At 40.4% G+C, this 14989-nt stretch overlaps 1 protein-coding gene across 10 annotated transcripts in view; it reads right to left on the bottom strand.

The window, feature by feature from the left end:
• Positions 1 to 14989, bottom strand: part of LOC128865334 (myosin-11) — a 45252-nt gene that overhangs the window by 8172 nt on the left and 22091 nt on the right. For 6 of the 10 annotated variants that reach the window (XM_054105535.1, XM_054105536.1, XM_054105534.1 and 3 more), the window contains exons 5-13: positions 12169 to 12362; positions 8863 to 9059; positions 7652 to 8735; positions 7409 to 7588; positions 6797 to 7340; positions 2870 to 3781; positions 1159 to 1298; positions 331 to 1097; positions 162 to 264 (exon numbers count right to left, since the gene is read on the bottom strand). In XM_054105535.1, the coding sequence (XP_053961510.1) occupies positions 162 to 264; positions 331 to 1097; positions 1159 to 1298; positions 2870 to 3781; positions 6797 to 7340; positions 7409 to 7588; positions 7652 to 8735; positions 8863 to 9059; positions 12169 to 12362 (4121 nt within the window). Of the gene's footprint in view, positions 1 to 161; positions 265 to 330; positions 1098 to 1158; positions 1299 to 2869; positions 3782 to 4206; positions 4298 to 6796; positions 7341 to 7408; positions 7589 to 7651; positions 8736 to 8862; positions 9060 to 12168; positions 12363 to 14989 lie in introns of all 10 variants that reach the window. The other 4 variants (XM_054105543.1, XM_054105542.1, XM_054105541.1 and 1 more) reach the window with 4 other exon arrangements.

Below are 14989 nucleotides of genomic sequence, written 5' to 3'. Positions count from 1 at the left end.
CCCATCCGGAAGCAGCATAAAACTGAAGGTCTCTCCATTTGTGAAACAACATCAAGATACGCCCCGAAAATTGGAAGAGTGGCTCTACCAAACACCCAAAACAAAGATGTGTACTCCAATTACGAGTATATGGTCAACGTAGTGTTTCTACTTTCTCCTACCTGCATAGAGGTCAATTCGCCACTCAAATTTTTGACCTGTTGCTCATACCGTAGACGTGTTGATGCTACCTCGGACTTAAGCTGTAATTCAGAGTTCTGCAACCTTAAAAGTAGAAAAAAAAAACATAGAAATATTTTAATCAACTCTCAATTCTTTATGTTTACTTACCTTGTTTTCAGGGTTTTGATTTCTGCTTGCAAACTGCTACTATGCTCATTAATCGAATACTGCGCTTGTTCGATACGATTAAAGTCATTTAGCTTACTACCTAAATCCTCATTTTCCTTACGTAACTGAAATACTAAATCTATATTCATCTCATTTTCGCGCCGTAAACGATCATATTCTTGCTCCTTCTCTGCCAATTTATTTTTCAGCATTGTCTTTTCATGCTCCGAGGCACCATTTTTGATTTGTTTCGCCTCAGCCTCTTGCAGCTTCTTCTTCACATCGCTAAGCTTCTTTGCCAACTCTGTACGTTCCACACGTATTTCGTCCATTTCATTCAGTTTTTGTCTCATAGAATTCAGCTCCACTTGCATGTTGTCCTTCTCGGTGGTTAGTTGAGCTCGCATAAGTATCGTTTCCTCAGACAACTTTTCCCAATGTGTATTCAAATCTTTGTAGCGCTTATTTTCATCAACTAACTGGACTTGCAACTCCTCAATTTGTTTCTTAAGCTCCTGCACTTGTTTGGAATCAGATTTTGAAGATTTAGTTTTCAGTTCCTTCATTTCCTTCTCATGCGCGGCTTTTGTTTTTTCTGCAGCCTTTTTAGCGCTACCAAGATCGGCTTCTAATTGCGTTAGTTTCGACTCGAGCTTCTCACGCTCCTTGCGCTCCTTTTCGTAATCCTTTTCTAGTGTAGATTGTTTTTCTTTGTCACGCTTGGATTGCGATTCGAGAGAGGCTTTCGCGGCTTCAGCTTGTTTGAGCTACGTGAAGAATCGACATTATAAATAAGATTGTATTTTCTTAAAAGGAAGTTGGTATTACCAGATTATCCTGCTTCTTGATTTTGTCTTCAAGCTCTTTGACTTTCGAACTGAATTTTCTGGCTTCCTCGTCCGACTTCTTCAGTTTATGTTCCAGCTCACTAAGTTTGGGTGTCGAGCTCGTCAGTGTCTTCAATCGTTCTGGAAAAGCATTAAAAAACAAGGAATCAGACGAAAATGTATGAGTCATTATTTAGTTACAGAAAGCAGATTTTCAGTTAAAGAGAATAAAAATAATTAAGTGTTCAAAGGGAATTGTGAAACTCACAAGGCAGAATCTCTAAGCCTTGCATAATTGAAGAATAACAACAAAGATGTCATACTAAAATATGGAAGAGTAAAAAAAGCAACACAAGACAATTGGCAATTTTTTCATGTTTGGAATTACCTTTCTGTATGTGTTCTGTTGTGGTGTTATGGCAGGTATTAGAAACTTTGGAATTTTCGCACCTCGCAAGGGTTTTGTACGACTTAGAGGCTCCTCTCCTCATAGACATTGAAACTCTTACAGAATCCTTTAGAACATGGCATTTAGACAGAAGTCGGAGGGATTTGAATTAAAAATATTTCAAACATACACAACGAGCTCCCACTTAGGGAAAACGAGTTTTATTTATGACACAAGATGCACAAATACTCCGATCCAAATACAAGTTTACCTTAAAGTAATAGGTTTTTTATACCTTCCCGGAGCGAAATGAATCACTTATTTCATTTTACTCAAGTTTATGAAGGAAGATGTCTATCGATGGCAATGATATAGAGAAAGCTATAGAGCTGAAAATGTGTGTCCAAGAACAGCAACGTGCCATTGCCTCGATAACTCTCATCCCATTCTGAAGACAATTTTCAGAAAGATCTCGAATTATTCATTTACAAGGTGCAATCACTCAACAAGGAAAGTCCAATAATAACCAGCCATCCACTGGATATCACTTGCCAGTTTGGGCCTGAAGCAGCTTAAATCGGGCATCTTCCGAAAAGTCGTAATTTTGAAACAGTCGCCTCTTCATTCCGGCAGTTATGTTAACAAGATCGCTATGCTCGAATATAGAAAAACCTACAAATGCTTGTGAAGACTCCAGTAAATGCACAGAAACTAGCAGAACCACTATTATCGACTTTTTGTGCCACATCGTGTCAGCAGCCATCTTGCCGATGTCAATTAGCTGCCTCGAAGCGGGCCTCCTTAGACCTTTTGGCGGAACGCTACCGCTGTTATTCACGAGATCTAGAAGCCATTCAGGCTTTTAAGGCGAGCAATTTATGACGGGATACGATAGGAGACGCTGTCGTAAAGCCGTCTGAGCCAGCACGATAAATAGATATAAAATTTCAAATCAATCAATTAAGATTTGTGCGAACTTGAGTCCGGCCGTGACGTGAAAAATGTGGTTTCAAGAAAAACTATTTGAAAGTATTCTGTTTAAATGGAATTGTTATTAAAAATAAGAGTATTTAATTAAGCCCTTCCATCCTTTAAGCATAAAAATAGGTTATTTGAATTTTTTATGGTGGCCTAATCCCTCAATACGCACTTACTGCCAAAACATTAGAACTTTAACCCCCGTGAATCTGGTCTAATCCGACACTCTGGTCTAGTAGTGTTCTCGGCAATATTATTCTGGGCGACATCTTCTTAAATAATTATTAGCGTTTGCTCATGTTTAGGAACTTTTTTTTGTCTGTGGATATTGAAATTTTCAACTCACCAATATCGCCCTCTGCTACGGACAGGCGTTGCTTCGCCTTCTGCAATTGCTCCTCCAGTGCCGTCTTCTCAGTCTCAAGCGTCTTTAATTTTTCACCACCACTATTCAGTACTATCACTCTCATTTCCCGTATCTCATCCTCAAGCTCTTCCACCCACTTTTTCAAATGATTCTTCGGCGTGAGATCTGTCACACGTTTCGGCGTACGCACTGGCAATTTTTCTTCGGCTTCGAGTAGTATTCGTTTCAGTTTACCATCTAACTCGTTACGCTCGCGTTCCATCGACTCAAATGACTCTTTCAATTTTGTTAGCTCTTCACTGTTCGTACCATTCTTTTCCAATGATGAGGTCTTACGTAGAGCTTGCAATTGCATACGTTTATTGTCTTTCAGCAGTTTCTCATTTTCGCTTTCTAATGTTGTAATTTTCGTGCGCAACACCGATGCTTCTTGTTCAACCAACTTTAATTGACGCTTCGTATCTATATTAGCGTCCTGCGGAAGTGTTGAACCAGTTTTAGTACAGAACTCCGCCTGTAGACGTTCAATGGTGCGATCTTTGTCGGACAATGATTTCCGTAACTGTATCAGTTCTTCATTGAGTGCTTTCAGTTTCTTATCAGATGCGTTTGTTGATGTTGAGTTAAAAGTCAGCAACGAAGAGGAAGACCTTTTCTCACCAACCTCGGCTTGATGCACCTTCTCTTGCAGCTCTCTCACATGTTTCTTGGTTTCACGATTCTCTCTTTCTAAGTCATCAACTCGTTGTCGCAATATCGACGCCTCCTGTTCGTTCAATTCCAGTAGAATACGCAACTCTGCGGGGTCGTCCTCATCAGAAATGCCTTCATCACGATCGGCAGCAGATTCGGGCATCAAACGATGTGGAATAGGACTCAATTTGCGTGTTGCTATAGAGTTGGGATAAGAGTGTACAAATGTATGTATGTATAAGTAGATCGTAAAAAAAGACGTCAAAAGCTTTTAGTCAATTAATGAATTTCATCATGCAAAGCATCAATGATGGGATTTGATGAAATAGAATTTGTTTAGAGCGAACACTGGTTAATTTAACAATGTGTGTATGTATTAGTTTTGGTGATGAGCAGCTGTAAAAAATGGCAAGTACTGGCGGTAAGAAGCAAGTCATATTTTTTCAAATTCGGGTTAGTTTGGATCAAATTGGTAAAATTGTAAGATTTTTTAAATTTTAATGCGCATATTTTATTATTCGAATAGGAATTGTGTCCAAATTTATAAATTTAAGGTGAAAAAATAGAAATAATTTAATAAATGCTATAAATATAAAATTTTGTTTTTGAACTCATATTCGTACTTCTGGAGCGTGTTGCCATTTTTTTCAACTGCATCATTAGCGAATCATTCTCATCCTCGTAGCGGGCAACCTTTTTCCTCAAATTTTCCGCCTGAAATTGTACAATTAGAACAGAAGATTAGTACTCTACTAAGATTTTGTTCGGTCATGCATTAGTTTTGAAAATTGCTGAAAATCAACTTGCCACTTTAATAAGAATTTAGATAACCGGACGTAAATATTTAAAGATATTTGTAATGGGTTTTAGTTATCAGTTGCAGATGAGCTTGTCAGGAAAAGGACTGAATTGGTCTCAGAGATCTACTACCCGGTCATCGGCATCCCCAGGACTCTTGTTAAGGGGGAATTCCGCAACTTACTTGTCAGAAAAGCGCAGAAAAAACGGAACGCCATTTCATCATGCGCTATTTCGAAAACCCGTTGGCCCCAGTACAATACATGAAAAACTCAGAAAGTTCTAGGCACCCCACGCCTTTCAATCTCCAAACTCGTAGCGATTTACTAGTCATTGAACGATCGAAAAAGCTAGGTTTACCATTTAACCCCCTTTGCAGAAGCTGTAAATGATCGGGTTTGGTAGCCAGACGATTAAAGTCACTCGGTGCGCCTTTCGTTGACAGCCTGGGGCAGTCCCTCATTCTAAATCCAAGCAATCTTCTCCATTACGTCAACAGTTCGGGCTGGCTGTAGATATCTACCTGTTGGAGGTCTCATAATGGTATCGAAACGGCGCTTTAGTGCTACTTAGGGAGTACGAGATTGGCGATTGAACCATTTCACCTACCTACCTACTTTTAATTCCCATTACTTTACTGTAGTTAAGCACGACTAGGTGTCCTACGCATTCGTGTACAATGAGAAAGTGAGAAACTCCCGAAAGAAATTTGATAACCCACGAATATAAAGCCACAAAGTACAGCCGGGCTTGAAACTACATTCCCCAAGAGCCTGTAACCACATTCACCAATTCTCGCGCCCTGAATGCCATTATCGTCCTACTTCACATACCTACTCATACTCATCTCATCTCATACTGTCGAGACAGCATGTTTCCTGAGCTACCGTGGGATGAGATTAACGAAGATGAGTGATTGCTCCATCGCGGTAAGCATGGTTCTAAACTGCTACAATAACAACAACAAGCCTGAGATATTATCAGAAAAAGACAGGGATTTATTATAAATAGTTACGTCTACTCTCTCTTCTTTACTCATATAAGCAATTTCAGCGGAACGAAACGATAAGACTCTGAATTTGTGGAACAACATCGAGACACATATCCCGCATTGGTGGAGAAGATTGGCAAAAACCTGCCTTCGACTGTAAGCATGGATACTTGGCTAAAGAAAAGGGTCTTTAATGGGATTTATCTGATGTATCCTGCTCAAGAGTCTTGAGCTTGTCTTAACCTTACCGGTAACTACTTATGTATCTTGGCAGCTGCCTTAAAAACCCAAAATATGATAGATGAACTGAGAGGGGTAGGCACAGACTGACCGATCTTTCGACAGAAACGTACTTCTATCCCAGCCTATAGACGAGCGAGCATGGACAAGCTTTTCGTAGACATAAATTTCGGCTAGTTTCCAAAAAAATACTATTGAGTGAAAAAGCATCAAATGTTTTCAGTGTACTATGGTCTTTGTTAGTGCCCGGTTTCAAACCCCACTGTCGGCAGAGACACTAAATAATACAAAAGCTGTGTCGTAGTTCTTCGATAGGCAATGGCAGACCTCGTAAATAATCATCTGCCGTTCTGAGGCGGCATAAAACTATATTTCTCTCTATACACATATGTGGAAAAACATTAAGAGGCACACCCCAAATAGGAAAAGGATAGAGAACAGAGGATATAGGCACCAATCATTGAAAATGAGCCTGTCTGAGCTGTCTCCGAAATAGCCCAGTCGTTTCTGGATCTACCCTACGAAACGCGCGGATAATATGCAATATTAGGTTGGGACATTTTGTAATTATAATTAAAGGCGTAGCATCGAGCTCTCAGAGCTTCCTACAAAAAAGTGATTAGCCGCAAATTCACATCACCAGATAGGCTCTATTGATTGAGATTGATTGTTAGGTAGGATGCATGGCTGCTGAGACTCGAAAACTCCCAAGCCCCTTGAAGGCCTAGCCATTCAATTTCAGCACACAAACGGACAGTAAGCATTGCTCTGCAGCTCACTCGAAGTGGTGATTCTTGTAAAAAATGATCCAAAACTGTCACTACTCTAAAGTCCATACAAAACTGTTACCGCATTGACGAGACTTATTTCATTTCGCTGTGGTATGTATTATCTCCAGTGGATAAAGATGCCAGTGTCACAATAACCTAGGCTTCCAAAAAGAGCTTATATTTGTTCTTCTATGTCTTAAGTTTTTACTTCCCGTTTTCCATTAAACGTACCCGAATTCTTCAGGCTTAAAATTCTAGCTTTTGGGATCGCTTCAAAATTAACTACACGTATACATAAGGTGAGCGTGAGAAAAAATTTAGTAGTTTCGAGCATATACAAAAAAAACATACTACAAAGGACACTTTTTCATTCAAAGCTAAGCTAAGTGCATTGTGGAGCGTTTGTGAAAATACCTGCACCAGCGCTCGCCATGAGCGCATGCGACATTGCGGACGGGAAAAGTAGGGCAGGAGTTGCTCTTGGTGCAACAGCCGCAAAGACCGTAGCAAATGGTGAACATTCACGATCACAGAAAGACTTTAAGTTCTGTACAGCAATGTGAGTATCGACAGAAGTTTCTCCGCTCTCAGTCGCGGTGGTGGCGTCAATTAGCTCTAGACGCTCGGTTTCAGTTGAAGCATCACACACAACATGATCAGTCATCTCGGTGCCAACATCTCTGCTTTCACGAATTTGCGTTTCATTATTTTCTGTTCCTGTGGCAACTTCGATGGTTTCAGTTTCATCAGTGTTAGTGGAATTTTCGCAGGTAGCCACTACCACATTTGCGCTCGTACCACCAATAAGCACTGATTCCGTTTCGACTGCAATATCCGCACATAACAGGCGCTTCGTTTGTGTCGCACGCGGAAAGCATAGAATTTCAGAGAGTTCCATCGTTTGTGTACCAATATTTGTGCCCATTTTAGCACGCAATTGCATAGTCAACTTTTGTTTCTTAATAGTATTTACTTTTTAATAAGACCTGAGACACTATGTGGAATACTTCAATAAAATATGCTTACCTCTTCTTCTGCAAATTTCAGTTGATCCTTCAAGTCAGACTCGCGTTCCACAGAGTCTTGCAAGTCCCGCAGCAATTGTAGTGGTGGCTGTGGGCTGGCATCCGCCGATGTAGACTTGCCGATAATACCCAACATGGGTGTTTTCTTTTTGCCGGGATTGCGCAACTCCTCAGCTTCAGCCTATTAAGAATTAATATTTAGGTTATATGCCCACAGAAATGTGCGGCAGAAACTGTAACTTACTTGCAATTTACGTGTTAACTCGTTTGAGAAACGCAGCTCTTCTTCAAGTTTGTTAACCTTCGCCAGTAAATCTGAATTGTAGCCATTCTGTTTTTCCTGTTCCATTATCTCCACCTTGCGTTCGTATTTCTTTAACTTGAAATTGAGTATACGACAGTTCTTCGTCATCTTTTCTAGGTCCTTTTGAAGGTTTGTTTTCGCCTTCACTTCATCATCGCGGTATGTATCTTGCAGTTCATCCATTTCGGCTTGCAAATTAAGAATTTCTTTTTTCGCCTCCTGGTTATCCTCCATCAATTCCTCACACAACTGCTCAGCCGCATGCAGTTTACGTTTTAACTCATACTCGTTGCTTTTTGGATTATTTTCAATATCTTTCATGCGTATATTCAGTCTACGCTTCTCTTCATTTACTTTTTCCAATTGCTCTTTCATTTCATTGACTTTTTGCTGCAGTGCCAGAGCCTCTGAGGCTGCGGTCCGATTCGAGGCGGTGTCCATAGAAGCTAGCCGACGCAACAAAATGTCACTTTTATCGCGTTCGGCACGCTCAGCACGCGTTTTCATCGCTTCGTAGTCGGCGCGCAACCGCTTCAGCTCGTCCTGCAGCTCTCGATCGTTCGGACCGACCAAAGTGGTTTCGGTCGTTTCCGTCGTAAGGGAACTTGTGTCGTGTGTTTGTCTTTTTTGTGCAAACTTGCTATCCTTGATTTTTAGCATAAATTCCACATCTTCGGCAGATTTCAAACGCCGCGCTTCCTCCTTCTGTTGCTTCAAGGCTGCCGTCGTTGTCGAAGTACTTGAGGACGATTTGTTTGTTGACGAGGATGTATTCGTTGTTTTTGGACCATTTGTTACTGCAGCTGGTACACTCACTGATTTTGTCGCGCCACTAGCAGTTGCTGTGGAAGTACTTGTGGAAGTGGAATTTGTTATGGATGCAGTACTCGACGTTGGTATCTTCTTTGGTGGCAGGGAATTGCGTTTGGCAATAGCTTCTGTGACTGAGGTGGTGGATTTGCTACGTTCTGGTCGATCAGGTGGCGCTTTGCTCTCAGTATCGCTGGATGAATTGTTATCACTACTTTAGTAACGGACGGAATATTTGGGGGAACAAACAAAAAGCGAGGACAAAACCAAACATGAAGCACTAGCACATTCAATATCTACACAGCGGCGAGAAATGCACACATTGATTATTTTTAACTTACTCATCGCTCTTCTTGGAAACTGAACGCTCACGACTGGATTCTCGGGAGTTTTGACGCTGTTTCTTCAGCAAATTCATTTTACGTACCCGCTCGGCGAGGCTGTCTGTGGAGAGGATAATTAGCTCCTCTGGAATAGTAGAACGCGAGGGTGATGATTTGGATGACGACGAGGCTGACTTCGAAATGGAGTCTTCACCCTACGTGCATATTCATTATTATTATTGAAAATAAATACAATGGAAAAAGCTTAATTACTTGAAAAAAGAAATGGTTTGTAAAAAGATTTTCCGAAAATGTAGAAATTTATAATTTTAGAATCCAGTAACGATGATCTAAAGAAGATTATGATTTTGTAATTTTATTTCCTTCTTCCGAAAATCCACCCTTAATATTACATAGGTATAGTGTAACCTCTCCTAATGGAGATCTTTGTTAGACTCTCACTTACTTCGGATAGAAATTTTCTCCAATAACAAGCCTTGGGGAACGGAACAAATTATCCTCTCTTGAGCGGACACCTCTCTTTCGGGAAGAAAGATCAATTTACAATGAGTGGCCGCCCAAGGGAGGTTTCATTGCATATTTATATAACAAACAAAACGTCGCACCCAAGTCTAGTGAAAATTTAAAGAGAATAAGATGCTCCTTCTGATCATCGAAGTTAACATTCATTCATTTTTTACCTCCACTCTCACTCCTAACACCTTTATTTTTAATATATATTAAAATATAAAATTTAGACGATCAGCAGATTTTTTCCTTCACGCCCTACCATCCAAAATTGAAATAAGTAGACAGAGGCTAGTTTAACTTCATTTAGAATAAAAGGATTTTGAGGCTTAAGATTTCATGGAAGGCGGCACATGGAAGGATGGATCAAAGCAGGAATATGAAAAGGGCACTGCTAATGTATTTGGTTCGAGCTTCTGAAAATCGATACCTTTAAAAAGTTATCCATCATTTTACATTCGCCGAAGCTTATCTATATTATGTTGGAAGGCGAGGACTTACAGTCCCACTACTTCAAAACTGGTTACAGTTCTAAACGCCCTGAATAAGGAAGGTCTTCACAACAGCGACCTGTCGTTGCTAAGGAACAACGCCGTCTTACTGCTTGGAGCGCCATATGTGTTTCACATTTTACTGGCAGAAGGAGGACTTCACTAAATTTTGTGTGTCTGCACTCTTAACGCGGTCGCACGCTTCCTCATGCTGGCGCCACTGATGCAATGTGTTCTTCTTTGTTTTAGTAGCCACAATGCAAATAATGCGCTGACTATTGTGCGGGAGTAAGGATGGAAAGGGTTTGAGAAATGAGATTTTTTTTTAGAAACAGGGAAAGTAGGTAAATTTGGAATAGTGCTAGAACCGTGCTTTACGGGGGATTAGAACCCAAAACCTCTGGAATGGCAGGCTAATGCACTTACGCTAGACTACCGAGGCGGTCAATATAAATTCCCGTCCTTGATTTAACGGCAGAACAAATTGGTTGGGAAGAATATTAAAATCTCATCTAGCCACACCGAAAAAAAACCTCAGAGCATCAATCCAATGGCTGAAGGGATCTTACTAAATAGATGCATTCAAAATCTTGAAATTTTAAAAATCTGCAATACTTCTATAATTCTGAAAACACTGGTGTATTAGTCCCAATGGAATTAGGAATTGCTCTACAGGAAATCAAGGCATATAAAGTTCTAGGATACACAAATATTGAAATGGGATTGTGGATTGGCGGAAATTTTCGAAACACTCATGCCGTATTGCCCATTGCTCTAAACTTCCTAAATGTTTCTTAAGTATAAGCAGCCTCTCAAGGGAAAGAGAATCCATTCTTGGTACATTCGACCCAAAAATATAGCATCTATGTTTAGCGAAAGCCAGAAAGTGACAGAGAAAATCCTCGTACTATCATCATCCAAGATGCCCTCCAACAAGATGCTCCTAATGGATCGTCAATTATAGCTTTGGTCATATGTAGTCGCCGGGTATTGTGCCCGAAATTAGCTCTATAAAGGCTCGTAGTTCACTCCTCCTCTACTTGAGAAGGAATTTTGCTGCCATCCTGTCAGGCCTTTTCATGAAGAACTTGGTTGTTTTGCAGGTGTCCGCAATACACCAACGCTTTTTATGACCTTTTTCAATGAAACTCTTGACCAACCCAACTATCTCTGCCATGTTGGCCCAAAATTTGGCTCCAATTGGACGCTCCAAAAACCGCGGTTCGCTAATCCACCAATTCGTAACCGCAATATAACGGCACTCACATAAGTTCATGCGCACCTTGCAACGGAGTTTTGTCTCAATTTATAATACGAATACATTCTTACAATATTTTTTATAGTGATTTCAAAGGCCTTTAAAGCAACTTGGATCTCACTGCATTCCCTAATTGTATGTCCTCGCCACCTTTCGCTATATATCCACTCACTTACTTTAAGCATTGCAAAGACTTTCGATTAAAAGACCGCTGACATCATACCTATGGCAGTAGAGCATCTGAAGTTGCTGTCGAAATGTCATGTAAGTCCATTTTCCGCCTTGCAGTTATCGATGTAGAAAGAACTCTCGATGTTAGGGGAAGCCTTAACCAGTCTGTGTTCGATATGAATGTAATTGCCATAAATATAGATCTTCATTTGTCCGCCTATTTTAATGGTATTTTATTTCGACCGTAATATCTCTTTTGTAACATCTATGGTCCGACGGAGTTGACGGAACATATCGGATAAGATACAATTCCGAGCTCGACAAATTGATACATAGTGGAAACGCAAAACGCTTTATAAATAGTCAACGAATCGGGTATCTGGGGCACATGTACAGAATGCTCAAATGGAGCTGCCAGCACAGAAAACCAATTGGACGTAAAAGTCGAGGAGACCAGATAAACCAGATAAAATTAATGAGGTCAGAGCCGACCTGTAGAAAGTGGGAATCACAAGCTGGAAAGACATAGTAGACGATCGATTGGAGTGGAGAACCGTAGTTGTGGAAGCAATGGTATGCACAAGACTGTAGTGCTAATAATGACGATGACGATGCATCACAAAACTTCTTAAGAACCCAGTTCCTTCAGCAAACCTAGTATGCTCCTTTCTTCTTACCCTAAGATTGAGAATATGAGATTTGGAGAAGTTGTTTTAAAGTACGAACATTTTAACTACACTCATAAGAGCCGCCAATCCACCTCATACATTCATTGCACTCTTCCTTGTGGCAGGCTGACCTCCAGATTAAATGTTGAGCTAAGCTACGTATTATAATTTATATACTATTTGGAAATTCTTTCCACCACTCTTTTACCTCATTTAGATCCAGCGCCGTCGTATGCCGTCGTGTCGGCACTGGGATTTTTACCGTCACATCCACATCATTTTCCTGCATACGTCCACTGGAACGTGTGTTGTCCTTGTTCGACTGATTGACCGCCTCGTCGATGTCCGGTGTGGAAGTCCATGACTGTGGACGCCGCTTTAGTTCTACATTGAAGTGGACAACTATTAGATGTGAATTGACCAACAGTGTGGTTGTATGCATTGGCGTTACGGTGTTACGTTTTTTTGTCAAATTTAGTCAAAGTACAGGTATTGCAATGCGAATTGGCGATACGATGCGGTGCAGTGCGATGCCGTGCGGTGAGCCCGAATTAACGGGACAATTATACGATTACGTACGTTTGGAGTTACGGTGTTTTAGTTGATGTGATTTTGTTATTTATTAATTAGCCAGAGACATAACGTTTACGATAACGATTACGTTAAGATGTTATTGAGATTATGTTCGTACAAAAGTTGTTGTTGGTATCCACAAAATTACAAACCATATATGCACACGTATTGGTATCCGCAACCAGCAGCGACGGCAGTGTTTTAAAGTGTCAAATTGCCAACATACAAAAATATTTATGTGAAATATTGAAGAAATGCAATTTAATGAAAAAGTACGAATACTCAAACAAATTTTAATGATACTCGTATAACCAATGCAGAGGTATAAAGATTTTTGCAAGGATGTTGCTACATTTCACAATCAAAAAATCAAGTGCATTTAAATGAGAAGCTTAAAGGATGGCACAAGTACAGGTTTTTTTAAATCAAATATATACAAAATTATTTTTTTCCTGATGAAGCTGAGAAGGGAAGCCTTTCAGAACAATATCGAAGTGTTGTGGGAATAGGCGAGAGGCAAATGATAATAAGTTAATAAAGGTAGGTGAAATGATTGTAGTATAACTCCCCAAGTAGCACTAAAGCGCGGTTTTGATACCACTATGAGACCTCCAACAGGCAGATACCTACAGCTAGCCAGAGGTGTTGATATTATGGGGAAGACTGATGCGATTCAGGTTGGTGCACTGTGCCAGGCTGTCGTAGAGAGGAGCGTCCAGTGACCCTAATCGTCTTGCTGTCGAACGAGGAAATTTACAGAAAAAGTACTCAACAGTCTTCTTTGAATGTCCCCACCGGTCCAATGACTGATAAACACAGCTGCGAGTTTGAAAATTAAGTCCCCAGAACCTTCTGAGTCCTCTGTCTACTGAATCAGAAAGTTCTGGGAGCTCAATTATTTCCAAAGGATTTTCGATATAGCACCTTTTCCGCCCTTCCCTGAGAAGTAAGTTATGCAATTCCCCTGTAGCAACAGTCGGGAGGATGACGATGACCGCCCAGGAGGTCTTGAGACAAATTCAGTCTCCTTTCTGGCAAGCTCATTAGCAACTTCATTTCCCTCTTTTTACCCGTACGCCCAAGAGATATTATCTACTCATTATAGGAGTTGACTAGTTTGGTTCTACTATGACGTCGTCAAAACCTTGATCGCGGCTATCGGACAAAATGTTAATATCTCCCTCGCTCCCACGCTAAGTTAATATATTTCATATGAAATCAAAATAAAATGTCTACTAAGGATTTATTAGGAAGAGTAGACAATGCCTTCAGCTGACGTAATTGTTAACCCAGTCTTGGTAAACTTTGGCCTTAAGCCGATTTGTCATAGTAGGTATAGAATAGAAGAAAAGGCGGTTTGTACTTCGACCTGAAAGCCTTTTGTACCCTCAACACAATCGCAATATCACAATACTTCGTCCAAACCAAGTTCCCTTAATAAACCTAGGATGGAGCTGGTTGCACCAAGTCGAAATGCTTACTCCTGATTCTCAATATGGCATCACCGAGCAGATGTAGTTTGTAGTGCTTCCGGGGATAGGTCGCAAACACGACAGAAGTCATTGAACCATATCCCGAACCTGCGATTGTGCAATCTGCAGTGACCGGTGAGAATACCGAATGTGCCAAATGCAATTGCACGCTGCTAATATATTTGATATCTCTATGAGCTCAAAGACTTAATAATAGTAATAATAATTTTATATCTGTAGTGTGCCCAATTGCTGACACTTAGGCCTAAAAGATATTTTGTGTCCTACAACATGTTTTAAAAGTAGTTAATACTAGTCCTACTGACTTGCATCAGAATCTATTTAGCCTGGATGTTCCCTACCTTAGACTGGAAATTAGTTGAAAGCCAAAGTCTCTCAGTATATTTTCCACCTTGTGGATATTAAGGAGCATTCTTCATTTCATTGGTTCCATTTGATCTCGATTAAAGATGTGCAGTATTGTCTTTGCCAAGCAATACAGTTGCATTATATATGATCTTTGGTTTCACCATCTTCCAGACAGAGTCTACATTCTGTCTCATTCCCAATGTGAATTTTTGAGAAATGTTAATTTAAGTAATAGTGGCCAGTCAGAAAACCTGCTATTTTACTGATGTCTACCTTCCGCATCTCTGGAAAGTCCACAATCGATCAGATATTCAAAATACGCCAAATCCATGAAAGGATAATCGACACACACTTGTGGTGTCCAACTGGCGCCGGTTAGCACGAGAAAGAAACGACTGGCGCGCTTTGTTAAACTCGGCCAAAATCGCGTAAGCAGTTATCGCGCCAATGAAAAATATGAAGAGACTTTACGCATCTTATGCAGTTCCCTATTGTAAGTAAAAAGTCTTATAAACCTTTTGGCTTGACGGAGTTCTTGTGTGACTTCTCAATGGATAATTCTTAAAGTATTTTCCCAACTATTTACCCTGCATTTAGTTTCTGCCCAGTTGATGC

The sequence above is a fragment of the Anastrepha ludens genome, chromosome 5, assembly GCF_028408465.1.
Source record: "Anastrepha ludens isolate Willacy chromosome 5, idAnaLude1.1, whole genome shotgun sequence".
In the NCBI taxonomy this organism is placed as follows: domain Eukaryota; kingdom Metazoa; phylum Arthropoda; class Insecta; order Diptera; family Tephritidae; genus Anastrepha; species Anastrepha ludens.
Note: the sequence above shows the minus strand (reverse complement) of the source record. Positions and strands in the feature narration are given on the sequence as shown.